This window comes from Hyperolius riggenbachi, chromosome 12, assembly GCF_040937935.1.
Source record: "Hyperolius riggenbachi isolate aHypRig1 chromosome 12, aHypRig1.pri, whole genome shotgun sequence".
Lineage (NCBI taxonomy): Eukaryota > Metazoa > Chordata > Amphibia > Anura > Hyperoliidae > Hyperolius > Hyperolius riggenbachi.
In genome coordinates, this window is record NC_090657.1 from 210213835 (window position 1) to 210234698 (window position 20864).

The 20864-nt window shown below is 44.4% G+C and overlaps 1 protein-coding gene across 2 annotated transcripts in view; it reads right to left on the minus strand.

Moving 5' to 3' along the window:
* The window catches only part of LOC137542241 (adenosine deaminase-like), a 47472-nt gene extending 27041 nt beyond the window's left edge, over nucleotides 1-20431 (minus strand). Inside the window, exons 1-3 of one of the 2 annotated variants that reach the window (XM_068264006.1) lie at nucleotides 20326-20431; nucleotides 10985-11046; nucleotides 3949-4074 (exon numbers count right to left, since the gene is read on the minus strand). In XM_068264006.1, the coding sequence (XP_068120107.1) occupies nucleotides 3949-4074; nucleotides 10985-11046; nucleotides 20326-20361 (224 nt within the window). In that variant the 5' untranslated portion in view covers nucleotides 20362-20431. The remainder of the gene's footprint in view (nucleotides 1-3948; nucleotides 4075-10984; nucleotides 11047-20325) is intronic. The other variant, XM_068264007.1, reaches the window with a different exon arrangement.
* Nucleotides 20432-20864: the final 433 nt, after the last annotated feature.

Here is a 20864-nt window from a genome sequence, read left to right on the forward strand (position 1 = left end):
CGGAGCAGAGAGAGGCAGCTCCCTACAATATAGATAAGATTATTATGCTGATTACTTCCTGTCCTCTCTCTGCTTCCAGCATGTGCTCTGCCCCCTCTCTCTCCTGTACTGTGCAGCATAATTGTGGTGTGATGTTCCTGCCCAACGGGGCTGGTGAAGATTGCCTTGGTGTGATTTCTCCCATTCCACACAGTCTGTTCCTCCACATCCTTATCTCCCACCCTTCCTTCTCTCTCTCTCTCTCTTTTTTTTGCCCTCACTTGTGTCGCCCCCCCCCCCCCCCCCTGCCTTTCCAACACTTCTTATTGCCCATTTCCTCAACTTGCTCTCCCTGCTTCCCTTAACCCCCCCCCATCTGTTGCACCACCCTTAAAAAGGTACACATCACATTCCTATTGCTCCCGCCTCCCGGCCAGCCGATTTTTGGAGATTCTTTCAGGAAATTGTTCCATCAGTAGCTGCATTTAGTTCCATTGCTCCCTCCCCCCCCCCCCCCCCCCCACACACACACACACCTTCTGCAGCACTTTACAGAGTACATAGTCATGTCACTGACTGTCCTCAGAGGAGCTCACACTAATCCCACCATAGCCATAGTCTAATGTCCTACCATATTATTATTATGTATTTATATAGCACTGACATCTTCTGCAGCACATTACAGAGTACATAGTCATGTCACTGACTGTCCTCAGAGGAGCTCACGCTCTAATCCTTACCATAGTCATAGTGTAATGTCCTACCATATTATTATTATGTATTTATATAGCACTGACATCTCCTACAGCACTTTACAGAGTACATAGTCATGTCACTGACTGTCCTCAGAGGAGCTCACAGTCTAATCATACCATAGTCATGGTGTAATGTCCTACCATATTATTATTATGTATTTATATAGCACTGAAGTCTTCTGCAGCACATTACAGAGTACATAGTCATGTCACTGACTGTCCTCAGAGGAGCTCACGCTCTAATCCTTACCATAGTCATAGTGTAATGTCCTACCATATTATTATTATGTATTTATATAGCACTGACATCTCCTACAGCACTTTACAGAGTACATAGTCACGTCACTGACTGTCCTCAGAGGAGCTCACAGTCTAATCATACCATAGTCATGGTCTAATGTCCTACCATATTATTATTATGTATTTATATAGCACTGAAGTCTTCTGCAGCACATTACAGAGTACATAGTCATGTCACTGACTGTCCTCAGAGGAGCTCACACTCTAATCCTGCCATAGTCATAGTCTAATGTCCAGTCATATTATTATTATGTATTTATATAGCACGGAAATTTTCTGCAGCACTTTACAGAGTACATAGTCATGCCACTGACTGTCCTCAGAGGAGCTCACAATCTAATCATACCATAGTCATAGTCTAATGTCCTGCCATTTTATTATTATGTATTTATATAGCACTGACATATTCTGCAGCACATTACAGAGTACATAGTCATGTCACTGACTGTCCTCAGAGGAGCTCACACTCTAATCCTGCCATAGTCATAGTCTAATGTCCAGTCATATTATTATTATGTATTTATATAGCACGGAAATTTTCTGCAGCACTTTACAGAGTACATAGTCATGCCACTGACTGTCCTCAGAGGAGCTCACAATCCAATCATACCATAGTCATAGTCTAATGTCCTGCCATATTATTATTATGTATTTATATAGCACTGACATATTCTGCAGCACATTACAGAGTACATAGTCATGTCACTGACTGTCCTCAGAGGAGCTCACACTCTAATCCTGCCATAGTCATAGTCTAATGTCCAGTCATATTATTATTATGTATTTATATAGCACTGAAATCTTCTGCAGCACATTACAGAGTACATAGTCATGCCACTGACTGTCCTCAGAGGAGCTCACAATCTAACCCTTCCATAGTCCTAGTCTAATGTCCTTCCATATTATTATTATGTATTTATATAGCACTGAAATCTTCTGCAGCACATTACAGAGTACATAGTCATGTCACTGACTGTCCTCAAAGGAGCTCACAATCGAGTCCTACCATAGTCATAGTCTAATGTCCAATCATATTGTTATTAGTATGTATTTATATAGCACTGACATCTTCTGCAGCACTTTACAGAGTACATGGTCATGTCAATAACTGTCCTCAGAGGAGCTCACAAGCTAATCCTACCATAGTCATAGTCTAATGTCCTACCATATTATTATTATGTATTTATATAGCCCTGACATCTTCTGCAGCACTTTACAGAGTACATGGTCATGTCAATAACTGTCATCAGAGGAGCTAACAATCTAATCCTACCATAGTCATAGTCTAATGTCCTACCATATTATTATTATGTACTGTATTTATATAGCCCTGACATCTTCTGCAACACTTTACAGAGTACATAGTCATGCCAGTAACTGTCCTTAGATGAGCACTTTTCAAATGTGGCATGCACATATAACTATACCTTATATTGATATCTAGGAGCACATGTGCCTTCTTAATGCTATTGTCTGTGGAACATATCTACTCAAATTATGTATATAGGGGACACTGCTACTTAATTATCTTGAGGCACCTGGATATTTAACTTCTTATCTTGAGGCACCTGGCTGCTTTTATTATGGGGGAATGAGACTCTTCTTGGGGGCGGGGCCGGGGGGCGCAATTTAAGTGTTTGCCATAGGCGCTATTTTACACAGATACGCCACTGGATGTGTGGTAGTAGCCGTTTCTCAGGCTCCCACTCCGGACTGGAATCGAACCCTGATTCCCCGACCATTACTCGTGGTCACCGTGGTGCAGAAAGCAATAAAATGTGATTTCTGTGCGTAAAATCCTGATTTTTTTTTTTACCCGTGACTTTTGGCGTGTATCCCACTCCGCCATGCCCCCCTACAGGTGTTAGACCCCTTGAAACATCCTTACCATCACTTTAGTGGCCACAATTAATGTTTTTAGTTTAGAAGGTTCACCTGCCCATGGAAGTCTATGGCGGTTTGAAAGTTTGCATGTTCGCAAACTTTTCCCGCGTTTTCGCGTTCGAGGTTCGCGAACCTAAAATCCGAGGTTCGAGCGAACTCTATTTCAGAATTGGTTCAAAACATAGGCTGAAGCCTAAGACAGCCGCTCACGCTGATTGGCTGGTGGGGGGAGGGATGGGGGAACATAGGAGGAAAAAAAAAGCGTAAAATTTAATAGTAAAATAAGTAAATATTGACAAAAAAAGAAGCAAAAAAAAAAACAACAACAGCACTGGGGGAGCAATCAGACCCCACCAACAGAAACCTCTGTTGGGGGGGGGGGGAGGGGTGCTGAGTTGTGCGGACCTGTAGCGAGGCCTTAAAGCTGCAGTGGCCCAATTTCAGAAAAATGGCCTAGTCTTTGGGGGGGGGGGTTTAACCCTGCGGTCCTCAAGTGGTTAACTTCATCGTTTTACAGATGGTGTGCTTCAGATATAAGTTGGTATATATTACCAGTGCCAGCCAGGCATATTTCTCTGTTATCACATCTTGGTAACTAATTTAAATGACCACTAACGTGAAACATTTTACAGTTTAAAATACACGAAAAATGCATAAATAAAAAGTACAGTTCTCCCAGAGTACAATGTGCCATAAATTACCTTTCTCATATGTTGCCATCAGTTATAGTAGGTAGTCAGTTACTTCATATTTTACTTCATATTTTTACTACCTAGTATAAGTGACAGCAACTTGGGATAAAAGTCATTTATAGCTCATTCTACTCTGGAAGAAATGTACTTTTTATTTGTATGTGTATTTTACATTTTATAATGTTTTCGCTATAGTGGTCCTTTCATTATAGCCTTGCACACACACTAGACCAGAGCTCCCCAATGCTGTCCTCAAGTGCCCCAACAGTACAGCTATGTTTCCATTATAGGGTTGCAGGATTATGGATGATGCTATAAGTGATGGCGGAGACACTTACGTGACTGCAGGCATGAAGATATGAAACTTGGACAGGAACTCCGTTAGGCTTCCAGGCTTAGTGCAGATAACGTCTTTTTGAAAGGATTCCAGTTCTTTATAGCATGGTAATTGCATCTGTTTTTTCCTGAGGATAGAAAGATTTACAAACCTGTAATTCTATTTTCATATCAATAGCTCCATGTTCCTGATGATTGCACCCAACTGCAGACATAGGTGTATCATTTTGGTACGGCTCCTCCATTCAGAGGTACAGATATAGAGCAATTGATGCCTAGGCAGCAGGGCGCAGAGTTAAAGTGTAACTGTCGGGCATAAAATCAAAAAACAACTCTTTATTTTTATCTGGTGAACAAGTAATAAGGATGCTAACCAGGCAGTCCAAAAGGTAAAAATCACTCTTCATTTTCTTCTCCATAAAATATCATTCCCCAGTTTCCCTAGCTCTTATGTGGTACATCTGCTGCACAAAGGAAGTTGCAGAGCATGCTGGGTTTTATTTTTTTCTTCTTTACTTTCCCCTCAGACAAAATTAATGCAGCCTGATTGGCTGAAGCCTTTTTCCCTCCTGTTTTCCACTCCCACACCTCTGTTACTCTCTGATTGTCCAATATTTCTCATGCTGAGACAATGCACTTTCTACTGTAGAGCTGGAGGAGAATGTCTGAAGACTGGGAGGGGCGGCCGGCAATGATACACAGACAGAGTAAGGGAGGAAATGATGTCAGGATTGGCTTCAAGATAGACACAGACAAAATGGAAAACGCTAAGAAACATTTTCTTTTCTCTTTTTTTTTTACTATAGAAAAATCACTGAAATCAAAATGTGGACAGTGCAATACATATGTTATGTAAGTAGAGCAAGTATTTATCTACTTATATATGTGTTTTTTTCCCGAGATAGTATGGCTGACAGCTCCTCTTTAAGCTCTGTACACACACTAGATAACGACGGCCTCTGCCAAGAATCCAGCATGTGTATGGCAGCAGGGCAGGACAGGTTCTAGACTTTTTTGTTGCCTGAAGCAAACTTATGTGGATGCCCCCCACCCGGGAAGCCACTGATATTATAAAGCACCCTTTTTACCTGATTTGAGCTGAATGCATGTTGATAGGTGTACGGCTGAGAGAGGATAGCGGAAGTGTAGCTGGGTGGCTGGGGCAGCATACACACAGCCTCAGACATAAATGCACAGCCATAATCTGCAGCTTTCCTGCACAGGGAAACCACATGGCAGGATGGCACATGGGGAGGAGGCGGGGCTAGCAGAGAGCCGTTCATATTTAATTAAGGGGCATTAGTAGTTGAGGCCCCCGCACCTCTGAGCCCCCTATAGTTGCATGGGCTGCTCCCCGGGAGTTACACCACTGGTTATAGTGGTCCTTGAATGGTTATCTAATCAGCTGTCCCATTACTATACCCCTTTCTTAAAGGAGATCTTCAATTGTTTTTTTTTTTTTTTAAAGTTTCACTTACCTGAGGCTTCTACCGGCCTCCTGCAGACGTCTTGTACCACGCTGGTCTTCTAGGATCCTCCAGTCCCCCGCCAAGGATAACTTTAGTTGCTGCCGACTTAATCGATGGCAACTGCGCCTGTGCGGCCATGAGCGTCCTCGTTCGCAGGAAACCTCGTACTGTGCCTTTGCAGGACGCTCCCGGCAACGTGAGCGAGAGTGAAGACACGCGCAGGCACCGTTGCTGTTGACTTGTAAGACGGCCAAAGTGAAAGTGAGCCGCTGCGGGGGACCGGAAGATCCTTGAAGACCAGCGTGGTACAGGTCGTCTGCACGGGGCAGTAGTAGCCCCAGGTAAGTGAAAAAAAATTGAAGATCTCCTTTAATAAATGGGTCCTTTTCAGTTTTCATTGTTTAGTTATTGATTGATTATTTTTATAAGGATGGTGACAGAGATTTTACAAAGTATATCAAAAAGATATATACAGTATATTTCATAATATATGTCATATGACTTGTGGCTTGTATCAAAAAAGGGCGCCTGAAAAAAGGGTGGGGGATATAGCCAAAATTATAAGTTGTAATGTAAAACAATATTTTTCGTTTATAGCTTATAAACGAAAATATAGTGCTAAATCGGTTCAATAAACGGGAATGAAATGGCAAAACACTGTCTATAACAACAAACGAATTCGTAAATGAAACGTCAAATAGCGTCTATACCAAAAAACGATATTTACACTTGTATTAATCATAGTAATACAATGGTAGATTTTACAGGTATTTTACTGCAATAATACCTAACTGTAGGCTCTCCCTATCCCTAACCCCTAGACTCCCACCCCCCTTTGTGTAAATATACATAATTTAATAAATTGTGTATATTACAAATATTGTACTGTAACTATACCTAACACTACTCTCACACAGAACCCTCCCTGTACCTATCCTAACCCCTAGACCCCCCTAGTGGTACCTAACCCTAACCACCCCCCATGGTGGTGCCTAACCCTAAGACCCCCGTGGTGGTGCCTAACCCTAAGACCCCCCTGGTGGTGCCTAACCCTAAGACCCCCCTGGTGGTGCCTAACCCTAACCACCCCCTCTGGTGGTGCCTAACCCTAACCACCCCCTCTGGTGGTGCCTAACCCTACGACCCCTCTGGTGGTGCCTAACCCTAACCACCCCCTCTGGTGGTGCCTAACCCTACGACCCCTCTGGTGGTGCCTAACCCTAACCACCCCCCTGGTGGTGTATATTGTACTGTAACTATACTGTGACAATGGATGATTGGATTAGGACTGCAGACTCTAAAGGTGCCCATACACTCGTCAGATTGGCAGCAGATAGATAAGAAATGCATCTGATGATCTATCTGATGCGTTTTTAGAACATTTTTTACCAGGATAGAATTCCAATAGATTTCAGTTTGAAATCTATTGAAATTCGATCTGATGGCATTTTTTTTCCATCAGATTTCCATTAAAGAGAACCCGAGGTGGCATTTCATTACGTTAGTGGGGCACAGAGGCTGGTTGTGCACACTAAAGGCAGCCATACACTGGTCGATGTGCCATCAGATTCGACCAACAGATAGATCCCTCTCTGATCGAATCTGATCAGATAGGGATCGTATGGCTGCCTTTACTGCAAACAGATTGTGAATCGATTTCAGCCTGAAACCGATCACAATCTGTTCAGCTGCTCCTGCCGCCTGTCCCCCCCCCCGTATACATTACCTGATGCGGGCTCCCGGGCGTCTTCTCCGCATCTTCTCAGCGCTGAACCCGCTCCATCCCGGCGCTTCCTGTGTCACTCCGTGACCAGGAAGTTCAAATAGAGCGCCCTCTATTTGAACTTCCTGGGTCACTGCAGTGACCCAGGAAGCGCCGGGATGGAGCGGGTGCAGCGCTGAGAAGATGCGGAGAAGACGCCCGGGAGCCCGCATCAGGTAATGTATTTTTCATCGGATCGGCCGCCGCTAGCGACGCGCACTTTACCCGCGGGCGATCGAGGGTAATTTCCCGCACGGCGCGATCGACGGACCGATCCGATTTCGGGAGGAAATCAGATCGTCGGCGGCGTTTACCGCGAACGATTGGCAGCAGATTCGATCCCAGGATCGAATCTGCTGTCGAAACGGCCGGGAATCGGGCCAGTGTATGGCCACCTTAACACCAGCCTCTGTTGCCCCATCGTGTGCCTCAAAGACCCCCCTGCTCGCCGCTATAGCCCCCACAGTGCTGCCGACATTTACGAATTCATAAATGAAACGTCAAATAGCGTCTATACCAAAAAAACGATATTTACACTTGTATTAATCATAGTAATACAATGGTAGATTTTACAGGTATTTTACTGCAATTATACCTAACTGTAGGCTCTCCCTATTCCTAACCCCTAGACCCCCACCCCCCTTTGTGTAAATATACATAATTTAATAAATTGTGTATATTACAAATATTGTACTGTAACTATACCGATCTCTACTCTCACACAGAACCCTCCCTGTACCTATCCTAACCCCTAGACCCCCCTAGTGGTACCTAACCCTAACCACCCCCATGGTGGTGCCTAACCCTAAGACCCCCCGTGGTGGTGCCTAACCCTAAGACCCCCCTGGTGGTGCCTAATCCTAAGACCTCCCTGGTGGTGCCTAACCCTAAATCTCCCCTGGTGGTGCCTAACCCTAACCATCCCCCTAGTCGTGCCTAACGCTAACCATCCCCCTGGTCATGCCTAACCCTTACCTTCCCCACTGCACAAACACCCTTACACACCTATAAACAATAATATTTTTAATCCTTAAAATACTTCACTATAAATAACATGAATAGAATAATTTATATATTTGTAATAGAATAAATAGCGTTAAAATCACGTACACATTAGTAATATTATATTTAGAAAAAGGTGTATATATGTATGTATATAATAGAATAGATAGCCTTACAATCACGTATGCATTAAAAAACTTAAAATAACGGTAATATTAAAAGCAATATATTAGAAAACTATAATCAACGCATTATAAGTGTAAAAAACAAAGTTAATACCAAAAGCGACGTATTTCCAATAGAACAAGGTTGAAAACGATATTTAAGCATTATACGTATGAAAACGAATTTTAAATGATAAAATAAGTGTAAACGATAATTTACTTGTTACAGCCCTGAAAGCGAAATTTAAAAACGAAAAAATAAGTAAACCACAGTTAAAACGAACTTGTAAACGTTATTTGTAATAAACCTTATTCTGTAAACGAAAACTTTTGTTAACACGATTCTTGCAACCGCTATTTCTCAGGCGCCCTTTTTTTCCTCAAACACATATAGGGAGCTGAGATGTCACATTAACATATTTATTAATCAATTAGCATATATCAAAAACACATAATCATATCCACATAATTAAAATCAATTAAAAATCATGACCTATAGGACAACCTACGCAGGATATAGATTTGGTGCACCAACTATACCGGTATATGCATATATATATATATATATATATATATATATATATATATATATATATATATCTCTTCGGGCCCCTTTATAATCCTATTCGGTTGTACTATAGAACGTCATCCAAGAAAGCAGTATCTTCAATCCACCTTGCATAAACTTATTAATAACCAGCCTCTTATTCCATTTGTAAGGTACGCCCCCATTACATGTAGCCAGCGGCTACAAAACCTTGCTCGCCTTAGACTACAACCAGAACCTTAGCAGATAGTGTTAACTTTCAAACGGATTATTTAGGCTGCAGCAAGGATTACTTTTGCTGATTGATCAGAATTGCATAGCATTAGGTCGAGTCGGCCAGTCAAGCCTGGTACTCACGTGCCCTGTCATGTTAGCAGGGACTTGGTCATTGCTGTAGCGCTATTCCTTTTTTTCCTGTCGGGCGCCCAATAGCCGATATTTTGCATTGCAGTCTATGGCGGCGCCCTATTTGTCCATTAGCCATATGCGCCCTTTTTTACTGGCCCGTGACTTGTGTGCCTGGGACAATCGATGCTATTTCTGATGATGATGAAAGCTTCCTCTAGTAACCTGACCCGTGGGACCATAGTAGCGGGTGTGCTACTGGAGTACCGCGGGTCACGCTTCTAGCATATCTCGCGGTACGTACATGTGTAAGTAACATGTTTTGTACTTCTTGGACAGCACACCTATCTTGCTTCAACGGCTGTGCCAGGTCTAGCCTGTATGGCTGATACAGACTTAATGCAAACAAAAAAGTGAAGATGACCAGCACTTGCCAATTCTTAAAAAGCAGGGTATTTATTCACAAAAAAAGTGAACAAAAAATAGCCATGACATCTGGACTCCCAGAATGTAACTATAGCTCTTGAGAGTAGATATAGCTCTTAGCTGCAAATAGTAGCATGAGGACTTCCTCCAGAATAGGTTACGCCTCCATTGCAGCCCAATTCCAATCACAACGGACTGTCGCCGTTTCGAACGGATAAACCGCTCTTTGTCAAGTGAAAGCATGCTTTCACTTGACAAAGAGCGGTTTATCCGTTCGAAACGGCGACAGTCCGTTGTGATTGGAATTGGGCTGCAATGGAGGCGTAACCTATTCTGGAGGAAGTCCTCATGCTACTATTTGCAGCTAAGAGCTATATCTACTCTCAAGAGCTATAGTTACATTCTGGGAGTCCAGATGTCATGGCTATTTTTTGTTCACTTTTTTTGTGAATAAATACCCTGCTTTTTAAGAATTGGCAAGTGCTGGTCATCTTCACTTTTTTGTTTTCATGTGTAAGTAACAGTAATGCTGTGGGGACATGGTAAAATTACCGCGGCTTAATTATCAACCTTTTGGTGTGTATATGTGTGTGTATGTGTGTGCGCGTATGTATGTGTGTATATGTATGTGCATGTATGTGTGTGTGTGCGCGTATGTATGTGTGTATATGTATGTGCATGTATGTGTGTGTGTGCGCGTATGTATGTGTGTGTGCGCGTATGTATGTGTGCGTGCGCGTATGTATGTGTGTGCGCGTATGTATGTGTGTGTGTGTGCGCACATATGTATGTGTGTGTGTTTGTGCGCGTATGTATGTGTGTGTGCGCGTATGTATGTGTGTGTGCGCGTATGTATGTGTGTGTGCGCGTATGTATGTGTGTGTGCGTGTGCGTGTGTGTGTGCGTGTGCGTGTATGTGTGTGTGTGCAAGTATGTATGTGTGTGTGTGTGCGCGCGTATGTATGTGTGTGTGTGCGCGTATGTATGTGTGTGCGCGTATGTATGTGTGTGCGCGTATGTATGTGTGTGCGCGTATGTATGTGTGTGTGCGCGTATGTATGTGTGTGTGCGCGTGTGTGTGTGCGTGTGCGTGTATGTGTGTGTGTGCGCGTATGTATGTGTGTGTGCGCGTATGTGTGTGTGTATGTGTGTGTGTGCGTGTATGTATGTGTGTGTGTGCGCGTATGTATGTGTGTGTGTGCGCGTATGTATGTGTGTGCGCGTATGTATGTGTGTGCGCGTATATGTATGTGTGTGTGCGCGTATGTATGTGTGTGTGTGCGCGTATGTATGTGTGTGTGCGCATGCACATAGAATGCTCACCTTGCATAATACAGAACTGTTTCAGGTCTTATACAGGCATCCAAGTGAACGTGGAGCTCCACCTGCATGAGAAATATAAAATTGAAGTTATATGTTAATAGCACCCCTGCGATCTCAGAGACCCTCTTTCACTCAGTTTCGGTGGCTCTGGTGGTGAAGCAGCTAATTTTGGCACAACAGCGTACAGATCAGTACAGAGTTCCGCTACAGTGTAGCCGAATTCTGATAGCAGCAGGGACAGGACTTAAGTCTGAAGGGATAGGATCGGGGAGGATAGTGTTAGGAGTTAGGCATGATGAAGTAGGTTAGAGTTAGGCATGGAGAGGGAAATTACAGTTAGGTATGGAGAGGGAGGTTAGTGCCAAGCATGGAGAGGGAGATAAGTGTTAGGCATGGAGAGGGAGGTTAGTGTTAGGTAGAGTAGAGGGGAGAATAGTGTTAGGCAGAGAAGAGGGGAGCTTAGTGTTAGGCATGGAGAGGGAGGTTAGTTTTAGGTAGAGGAGAGGGGAGAAAAGTGTTCGGCAGAAGAGAGGGGGGGGGGGGGTTAGTGTTAGGCATGGAGAGGGAGGTTAGTGTTAGGTAGAGGAGAGGGGAGAAAAGTGTTAGGCAGAGGAGAGGGGGGGGGGGGTAGTGTTAGGCAGAGGAGAGGGGGTGTTAGTGTTAGGCATGGAGAGGGAGGTTAGTGTTAGGCATGGAGAGGGAGGTTAGTGTTAGGCAGAGAAGAGGGGAGGTTAGTGTTAGGCAGAGAAGAGGGGAAGTTCGTGTTAGGTAGAGTAGAGGGGAGGTAAGTGTTAGGCAGAGAAGAGGGGAGGTTAGTGTTAGGTAGAGTAGAGGGGAGAATAGTGTTAGGCAGAGAAGAGGGGAGGTTAGTGTTAGGCATGGAGAGGGAGGTTAGTGTTAGGCAGAGGGGAGGGGAGGTTAGTGTTAAGCAAGCATGAACTGGGAGGTTAGTGTTAGGCGTGGACTAGTAGGTTAGTGTAAAGGTGGTCATAAACTAGATGACCACCATATTCGACCATCAGATAGATCCCTCTCAGATCAAATCTAATCTGAGAGGGATTGAATACTTCCACACATTGTACACAGATTTTTGAAAATCTGTAAATCCGCAAAATGCCCGATGATCCCCCCCAGGTCTCCCCTATATCTGTGTGCACCCCTACTGGGCCATGCAGCACGTTGGCAGTGTAGCTTACACTCAGCTATCCGTCAGCACTTGTTTTCTCTCCATCCCCGCCCAGGCCACTCCCTCCATCAACTGTCTCGTGACAAACCCTAAAGGCTTGGTGATGCTGCGTACCTTATGTAACCACGTATGGGTCGAACCTCTAGTGTTCGGCATCTAGTGTTAATAACAGGACAGAGGTGAAAGAAAGAAGAGTCGGGGAGGAGCGCCCTGGGTGACAATGGAGAGAAGACATACGCGGGAGGACAGGTGAGTGTAAGCCTCCCTGTCAATACTTTGCATGTCGGTGGTCCTGAAATCTAACACCACTACTGACGTGCTACCAACCCACTGCCAATTGAGCAAAATCTTCCGTTCAGTGCGATCGACTGATTTGATTGATTCTGACATTTTGAAATCAATCGAACAGGCATTGTTTGTGGAATCAATTTGTTGCAGATTTGATCATAGTGATTGAATCTGCTGGATATTAACAGGAAAAGCTGAGACATCAAGTGTATGGCCACCTTTAGGCGCCGAGAGGAAGGTCACTGGTAGGGGAGGAGATATTACTGATATATTAACTGTCTGTAAAAACTCACACCTGATGCAACTGCAGCTAAAATAAATGTACACCGTTCTTTTGTGAATTGGTGAAATCTGCAGCTCATGCTGTTATACCTTTTGAAAGCACATACATTTTCTATGTTATGTGATGTTGAATAAACAAGCTGGATGCGTTTTATCTTTTTATTTGCTGCCATCTAGTGGAAAACAGGTAAATTTCACATCCAATCACCAAATTTATTAACAGTAACTTCTTGCTGACATAAAACTAAATATTTGTAAATCCCTTTTTGTTTTATTAAATTGAGGACAACTTTTTTTTAAGTTGGGAGGTCTTACTAGTTTCAATTAGACCTGTGTAAAATCTTCACAATGGCTTATATGGGATTTCTGTAATATCGCTATTTCCCAAATCCTATTTATTTTATATTTATACAGCGCTGACCACTTCCACGATGCTTTAACAAAATATGTGCTCTTTCCCAAAATTTCACAGATGTCGGGAGATCCAATAAGACAGCGTGGGTTTAAGACACAACCCCAGAAATGGATTAAGATGAAATAAGGACCTGCTGATGGTTACCTTGCTCTTAAAAGCAAGCTTTAGTGGGGGCTAGCATCCACAAGGCCCCTAGATTCTCTCCAGGCCCTAGACAACTGCCTAGGTTTGCCTTGTGGATGATACAACAACTCATAAGAGTTGATCAGAACAGACCTTGTCATTTAGGTCTTTGGCTCTGGTAAGTGTCTTTCTGCTGTTATTTTTGGTGCTGGCCTGGGAATTAAAGCAGGGCTGGATTTACCATAAGGCATTGTAGGCACGTGCCTACAGGCTCCTTATGTAGGAGAGGCGGCTCCCCTCCCCAAGTGTCCCCCTACCCATTGGGGGGATATACTTAATACTGAGGTGGGGGCACATCTGACTCCCTATACTTGAGGTGGGGGACACATCTACTACATAGATTAATGGGGTTACCAAATGCGGAGGAGGGATGCCTGCCTAATATGGGAGTGTGGCCTGAGTTGAGGGGCGGGGTTTAGGGTGCCAGAACGACTATGCCTACAGGCTCCTGAGCTGTATATCCGGCTCTGCCTTAGAGGAAACATTAAGCAAATTGTGCTGCTCCATGATATACTTAGAATGGAAGTCCTCCAGCGAGAAGGAGGTAATGTATCATCCTGCCGCCACCGCTGCCCGCTGCCACCAATGATTTCAGGAGGGGGAGCGCTGAGAGGAGAGCCCGAGGTGAGGGAGGGGGGGGGGGAATTTCCCCCCTCCCCACCGATCTGCCACACTCTCCTCTCATGCTGCGACCCCTCCTGCCCCCAAAAGTCCCTGAGCGGGCCCTAGGCCCGCCCCCCCCCCCCCCGCGACAGCAGGGGTTGCATCCCCTATTGGTTATTGGTACGTCAGTGTCAGCTGCTCTGAAATTCCTGGTCTGTATGCTCTCTCCAGGGATCGACTATAAACATCGAGACAGGGCTCACACTTCCAAACAAACAGAAAGAGTGCCTATTTTTGAGGACAATAATTAGTAAATAAGTCCACAATTCAACTACGGTGAAAAAAATCCATATGATCCAACTTCTCAAGTACAAAAGATCTGATCATTATCAGAGCTCCTGCTAGTGATCAGTGTAATCATACAAATTGCATGAGTATTAGTTCTACATTAAGCATAACCAGATATATTAGTACAAAAAAAGGTCCCGTGTCAATCAAAAAATTGTAAAAAAAGCAAAAGGCTGCTGTAAAAACAAATCAAAGTGACTAGTAAAAAAAATTTGAGGACTTTTGTATAAAAAGTATATCGGTATGCAGGGGCGTAACAATAGACCCTGCAAGGGATGCATCCGCAGGGGGGCCCAGAAGCTGCAGAGGGCCGCATGAGGGGAGAAGTTTTTTTCCCTGTTCTGAGAGACTGACAACTAAGGGCATGGAGAGAAAAAGCTTTCTATTCTCTGTACAATTGTTCTAATGACTGCATCTGCTCAGCCACTGATGGAATCATACAAAGTTTTGCAGACAAAGATTTGTAGACAGTCCCTAATGAGTGCACAGCAGGCTCTTGTGTATAGTGCCCAGCCCCCAACCTCTCTACCCCTTCCCAAGTGATGTGTTTTGTAGTGATGGTGGAATAGTCTGCAGAGCCAGTTCTGCGTCATCAAGGGACAGGGTGAGTGTAATAAGCTGAGGCTGGGAGCACGTGCTCATGTGTCAGTTTTCTGTATGCGTTTATCTGCACGACGACTGGGGGAAGGTGCCCCATCCTAAGTTTCGCAGCGGGCCCAGTGATTTCTAGTTACGCCCCTGTCGGTATGTAAACAGACTGTGCAAAGAGGAAAGATATTTCACAACCTGTATATAAATCTGCAATATGCAAAAAAGTGCTAATGCAAAGTGAATACTGGTAAGTGATATAGAGGTGAAATACCGCTTACCCAAGGAGGCCAGCCGAGAAGCTGCAAGCGCACAGGGACCGTCTCCTGCACGGTGCTGGCCTCCTTGGGTAAGCGGCGTTTCACCACTAGCACAGATTTATATACAGGATCATGTGAAATATCTTGCCTCTTTACACTGTCTGTTTACATACCGGATATACTTTTTATACAACAGTCCACAATTTTTTTTTACTAGTCACTTTGATCTGTTTTTTACAGCAGTGTTTTTTGTTTTTGTTTTTTTTTACAATTTTTGGATTGACACTGGACCTTTTTTGTACTAATATGTCTTGTTATGCTCAATGTAGAACTAATATACATGCACTTTGTATGATTACACTGCATTGTTGCAGCAGCTCTGATAACGATCAGATCTTTGGGGAGATTTTAATCGGTTTAAATGTTTTTATGTATTAAAGATGGAGCTGGGAAAAAAGGGCGCAGGCAGCTAGTGGACAAAAAGGGCGCCGCCATTCACTCCCATAATAAATAACGTTTAATGGGCGCCGAGCAGGAAAAAAGGGCTCCGGAGTTAAATAAAGTTTACAAACGGCGCCCGGAGCTAAATAAAGTTTACAAACGGCGCCCGGAGATGTTTAATGATTTATAACTGAGCTTGTGGTGATTTACGTTTATAAAATGCACCCGTGCCGAATAACGTTTATGAAAATACTAAACATATTTATCTTATTTAAATAATTAAAACATTATTTAAATTTTTATCCCTTACTGTTTTTAAAACATTATTCACAAAATAAAGCGATCAGTACGTAATGTAAATTGGAATATATTTTTTGGAGTCACAATTTGTAAAACATTATTATCCACATAATAAAGCGATGCCTAAGGGGGGTGGTTAGGGTTAGGCACCACCAGGGGGGGTCTAAGGTTTAGGCACCACCAGGGGGGTCTTAGGTTTAGGCACCACCAGGGGGGTCTTAGGTTTAGGCACCACCAGGGGGGTCTTAGGTGTAGGCACCACCAGGGGGGTCTTAGGTTTAGGCACCACCAGGGGGTCTAGGGGTTAGGGATAGGTACAGGGAGGGCTTTGGGGTGGTTAGTTTTAAGCACCACCAGGGGGGTCTTAGGTTTAGGCACCACCAGGGGGGGTCTTAGGTTTAGGCACCACCAGGGGGGTCTTAGGTTTAGGCACCACCAGGGGGGTCTTAGGTTTAGGCACCACCAGCGGGGTCTAGGGGTTAGGGATAGGTACAGGGAGGGTTCTGTGTGAGAGTAGGCTTAGGTATAGTTTTACTACAATTTTAGTAATATTTACTAATGTTTTACAACACTTATTACGAACGTAGTTATATTTATATCATCGTTATAAAGAATATTTTCAGATTTTATTATAAGAACAAACCATAAATGAAGGTTATTCACAATAATATACAATTATAACAATTAATCATATATTATCGTTATTTTAATAAACGTAATTATAAGTTTCACTTTTGAAATAGGGAAGATTAAAGTCTTCACAATTGCCGATTTCATAAACATTATTTAATGATTTTTAAATTTGTTAAACATTATTTGTAAACGAAATATAGCACACTATTTTTATAAACGCTATTAAAGATTAATTGTTAATTAGCGTTTACACCCCGCGCCCTTTTTGTCCAGGCGCCCTTTTTGTACGTACGCATTAAAGATGTTGTTTAAATAGAGGATTATATGGCTTTTTTTTCACCATAGTTGAATTGTGGACGTATTCATTACTAATTATTGTCCTCATAGGCACTCTTTCTTTTTGTTTGGATGTTATGTTTATTGCCTTAGAGGAATAATTATAGTCACTGTGATAGTTCAGCTTTGCCTTTGATTTGAATACTATGCAGGGCTCACACTTGACTTGTCTGCTTTTGTGTGCTTTTTTGCATAGGAAAGTGCATTTAAACTGAAAACCCACGTCAATCAATAGGCTAGTTAACGCTTAGGGTTGGTTCACACGATCAATAAATGTAAAGTTTTCAGCAGCCGATGAAAGGGCATACATGCAAAAAATGGCATCGGCGGATTAGCGCAGGCATAAGTCAACAAACATTTCACCCTGATCCTGAAGAAGTCCTGGCGGCGTTAATTACCATCCCCCCTCCAGGCTGCCGTGGATTTAGTGGAAAGACGTAATTCAGCTGCCAGCTATTGCAGGCTGCCAAATTAATTTTTATAGTATTTTGGGCTCTGTCAAATTACTGTTTGGGCATCGCAAATTCACATTACAGCCTATGGCAGCACATGGATCTACTGCCGTTCTATGAATGGAAGGCAGTTTTTATATGATGGTAATCAGGGCCGGTTTAAGCAACAATGGGGCCCCAGGGCAAAATAAACCTGCCCCCCCCCCCCAACAGATACCCCATAACAAAAATCTCAGCTGGTATAGTCAGGGTGTGAAGCCCCAATTGGTCGGAGCTCCACATTCTGGCTACCCCAGCCTGCATGGGGGTCAAGCGGTTAAAACGTTTCAGGAGGGGGGTCCCCGGCAAGGAGGGGGGTCCCCGGCAAGGACCCCTGTAGCGAAGCTGGCATTGCCGCTGCTCTGTCTGCGCACTTCACAGAGCGAAGCCTGGTAGCCACAGAAACGGACAACATTAGGTGTCCGTTTCAATGCCAGCTTCGCTACAGGGGTCCTTGCCAGGCAGCGTCATCAGTAATGATGATGCGTTCCTCCACAGTCCTCCTCACACGCAGTTGCGTCCCACCTAAGAGGGAGGGTGCGTTCCACTCCCCGCATAGCAGATAAGCTGCTACTCTTTACGGCGCATGGGGGATCAGTATACCTGCACGATCATGCAGTTGAAATTTAGAACAAACCTTCCAGCGCTGCAGAGAGGGGAAAACTGTAACGTCAGTTACAGCAACAGCGAAAGATGCCTCCTACAACTACATGGATCAGGCTGAGTCGCATCGGAAAGGTACTTCTGCCGACGTGACTGCAAATGTATACCATGCTGATGTCAGTGTTTAAAAAAACAAAAACCCTGTGCCTCACTACATGTAAACTACTATGCTCTACAAACAGCTATGCATAGTAAAGTGACTATAAAACATAATTTTTCGCCATAGAGCCCCTTTAACGTGGCACCTAACGCAACGTCTTTGTGTGCAAGTAGCCTTAAAGTATACTTTTTTCCTTCGAAACTTTAAAATCGATTTTCTCAAAAACTATAAGGTATTTTTGAAAAATTTCTTTTTCCTCTTATTCCTAATGATCTCCTTAACATATCCTGCAAATGTAGGGTTTCTAGCATTAAGGTGGATTTGCTATTAAATTAAAGTCGGCGGGTTTTTAAATGTGTATTTTTTTTCCTTTGAAACTTTAAAACCGACTTTCTCAAAAACTATAAGGTTGATTTGAAATTTTTTTTCCTCTTGTAGCTACTGGGGCCCCCTACAAGCTCTGGGGCCCTGGGGTAATTGCCCCCTTTGCCTCTATGGTAGAGCCGGCCCTGACGGTAATAGTGGTTGGCGTTATTTGTGTAAATGTTATGGTAGATCCTTTTGTCTTGTCTCTTTTTGAACGCTTTATGTAGCATTGGCTGCGTTTGTGCAGTGTTGTCAAATTGTGATGCGATGATGCAACAATCAGAACCAATGTGAACAGAGGCCAGGGGTGCTTTTCTGTGTGATAACAGAAAAGCGTTCAGCACTAGCTAAATGAGCTGCCGCAGGCCGACCTGCCTGTTGTCCATCTGAACCAGCCCTTAAAGAGAGTCTGAAGCGAGAATAAATCTCGCTTCAGACCTCATAGATAGCAGGGGCATGTGTGCCCCTGCTAAACCGCCGCTATCCCGCGGCTTAACGGGGGTCCCTTCACCCCCAAATCCCCTCCGTAAAGCGGGGAGTGCTTCCTGGTTGGGGCAGGGCTAACCGCCGCAGCCCTGCCCCACGCGTGTCTGTCAGCGCGTATCTCCGCCTCTCCCCCGCCCCTCTCAGTCTTCCTTCACTGAGAGGGGCGGGGGAGAGGCGGCGATGCGCGTCTGATAGACACGACTGGAGGCAGGGCTGCAGCCGCTAGCCCTGCCTCCAGGAAGGGAAGATTTACGACCAAGACTACGACCAAGTCTTGCGGGGGGGATTTGGGGGTGAAGGGACCCCCGTCTAGCGGCGCGAAAGCGACGGTTTAGCAGGGGCACACATGCCCCTGCTAAGTATGAGCTCTGAAGCAAGATTTATTCTCGCTTCAGAGTCTCCTTAAGGACAACTGAAGTGATCGGTATGTGGAGGCTGCCATATTTATTTCCTGTTAAACAATACCAGTTGCCTGGCAGCCCTGCTGGTCTATTTGGCTGCAGTAGTATCTAAATAACACCAGAAACAAGTATGCAGCTAATCTTGTCAGATCTGACAATATCAGAAACATCTGATCTGCTGCATGCTTGTTCAGGCTTATGGCTGGAAGTATTTAGAGGCAGAGGAACAGCAGGATAGCCAGGCAACTGGTATTGCTTAAAAGGAAAGAAATATGGCAGCCTCCATATTCCTCTCGTTACAGTTGTCCTTTAAATGCTTTTTGGGGGGGCAGAAAAAATCCTGCAACATAATTTTACACAGTCTGTGTGTTTTTCTTATCAATTACATTAGCTGCTGTTAAAAACCACACACTTTTTTGTCTGCATGCAAACACATGGTGTGCACAAATAGCATGCAAAAAAAATTCACACAGAAAACATGACATGTGTGAACCCCACCTAATGCATGCAGGAAACACTCACTTCTATAAGCAGGTTACACTGGCAGCCTCCCCAGGAGGAAATATTAATAACTAGTAGACCTAAGCCTGTTTCAAAACAAACGTGCTCTAGGTCTGTGTTGAAACCCCACCTCCCTCCCCCCTCTCCTCCCCCCTCTCCTCCCCCCTCTCCTCCCCCCTCTCCTCCCCCCTCCCCTCCCCCCTCCCCCCTCTCCTCCCCCTCTCCTCCCCTTCCTTCCTTCTCATCCTCCCCCGTGACCGCCCTTCGCACACCCGCCGCACGCCCCTTCTGGCCCCGTCCTGCCTCATCTCTCCTCAGTCTCTGCGTCCCTCCCTGCACATGCGCAGTAGCGCAAAACACGGGACTCCCACCCACACACAGGAAGTGCAGGGATGGGACACAGAGACAAAGGGGTTTTATTATAGAGGATTCTGATAGACACCTGCGAATGATGTTCTGGATCTGCTTACCTTTGGCTTGTTAAAGACTGTAAAGAGATCCTCCATTCCTGCAGCTTAGTGGCACGTTCTCTGGCTGATGAGTCGATGTAATCTTGGTTGGACGTTAGCCTGTGGGGTGTGGTTAAGTGTTCATATGATACCCGGAAACACAGATATGGCCAGTCTCCAGAATGTCACATGCAACGAGGTAGAAAAGGAAGGAGTTCCACACAATGACAAAAGAATCTTGTGCTTCTCATACAGATACACGTGTGTGACCTTCCTACCAGTCTTGCTATGTCCACACCTCTCAACTCAGAAAAAAAGGACATCTTTGAGGCCCCTTTTACACTAGCAGGTAATTACTCTCTTTTTGCTGCAAAAGCACGTCTATGAAGACTTTCACAGTCAGGGGAGCACTGGGCAGGGGGAAAGGGGAGAGATTTCCCCCCAGGCTGCCTCTCATTTAATGATTTAGGGCTGGCCGATTCACCAATCCTTTTGATGATTATTATTGAATCAGATGAAAACCTGTGCTGCCACAAGCATGCCCAATCAACGATTTGACT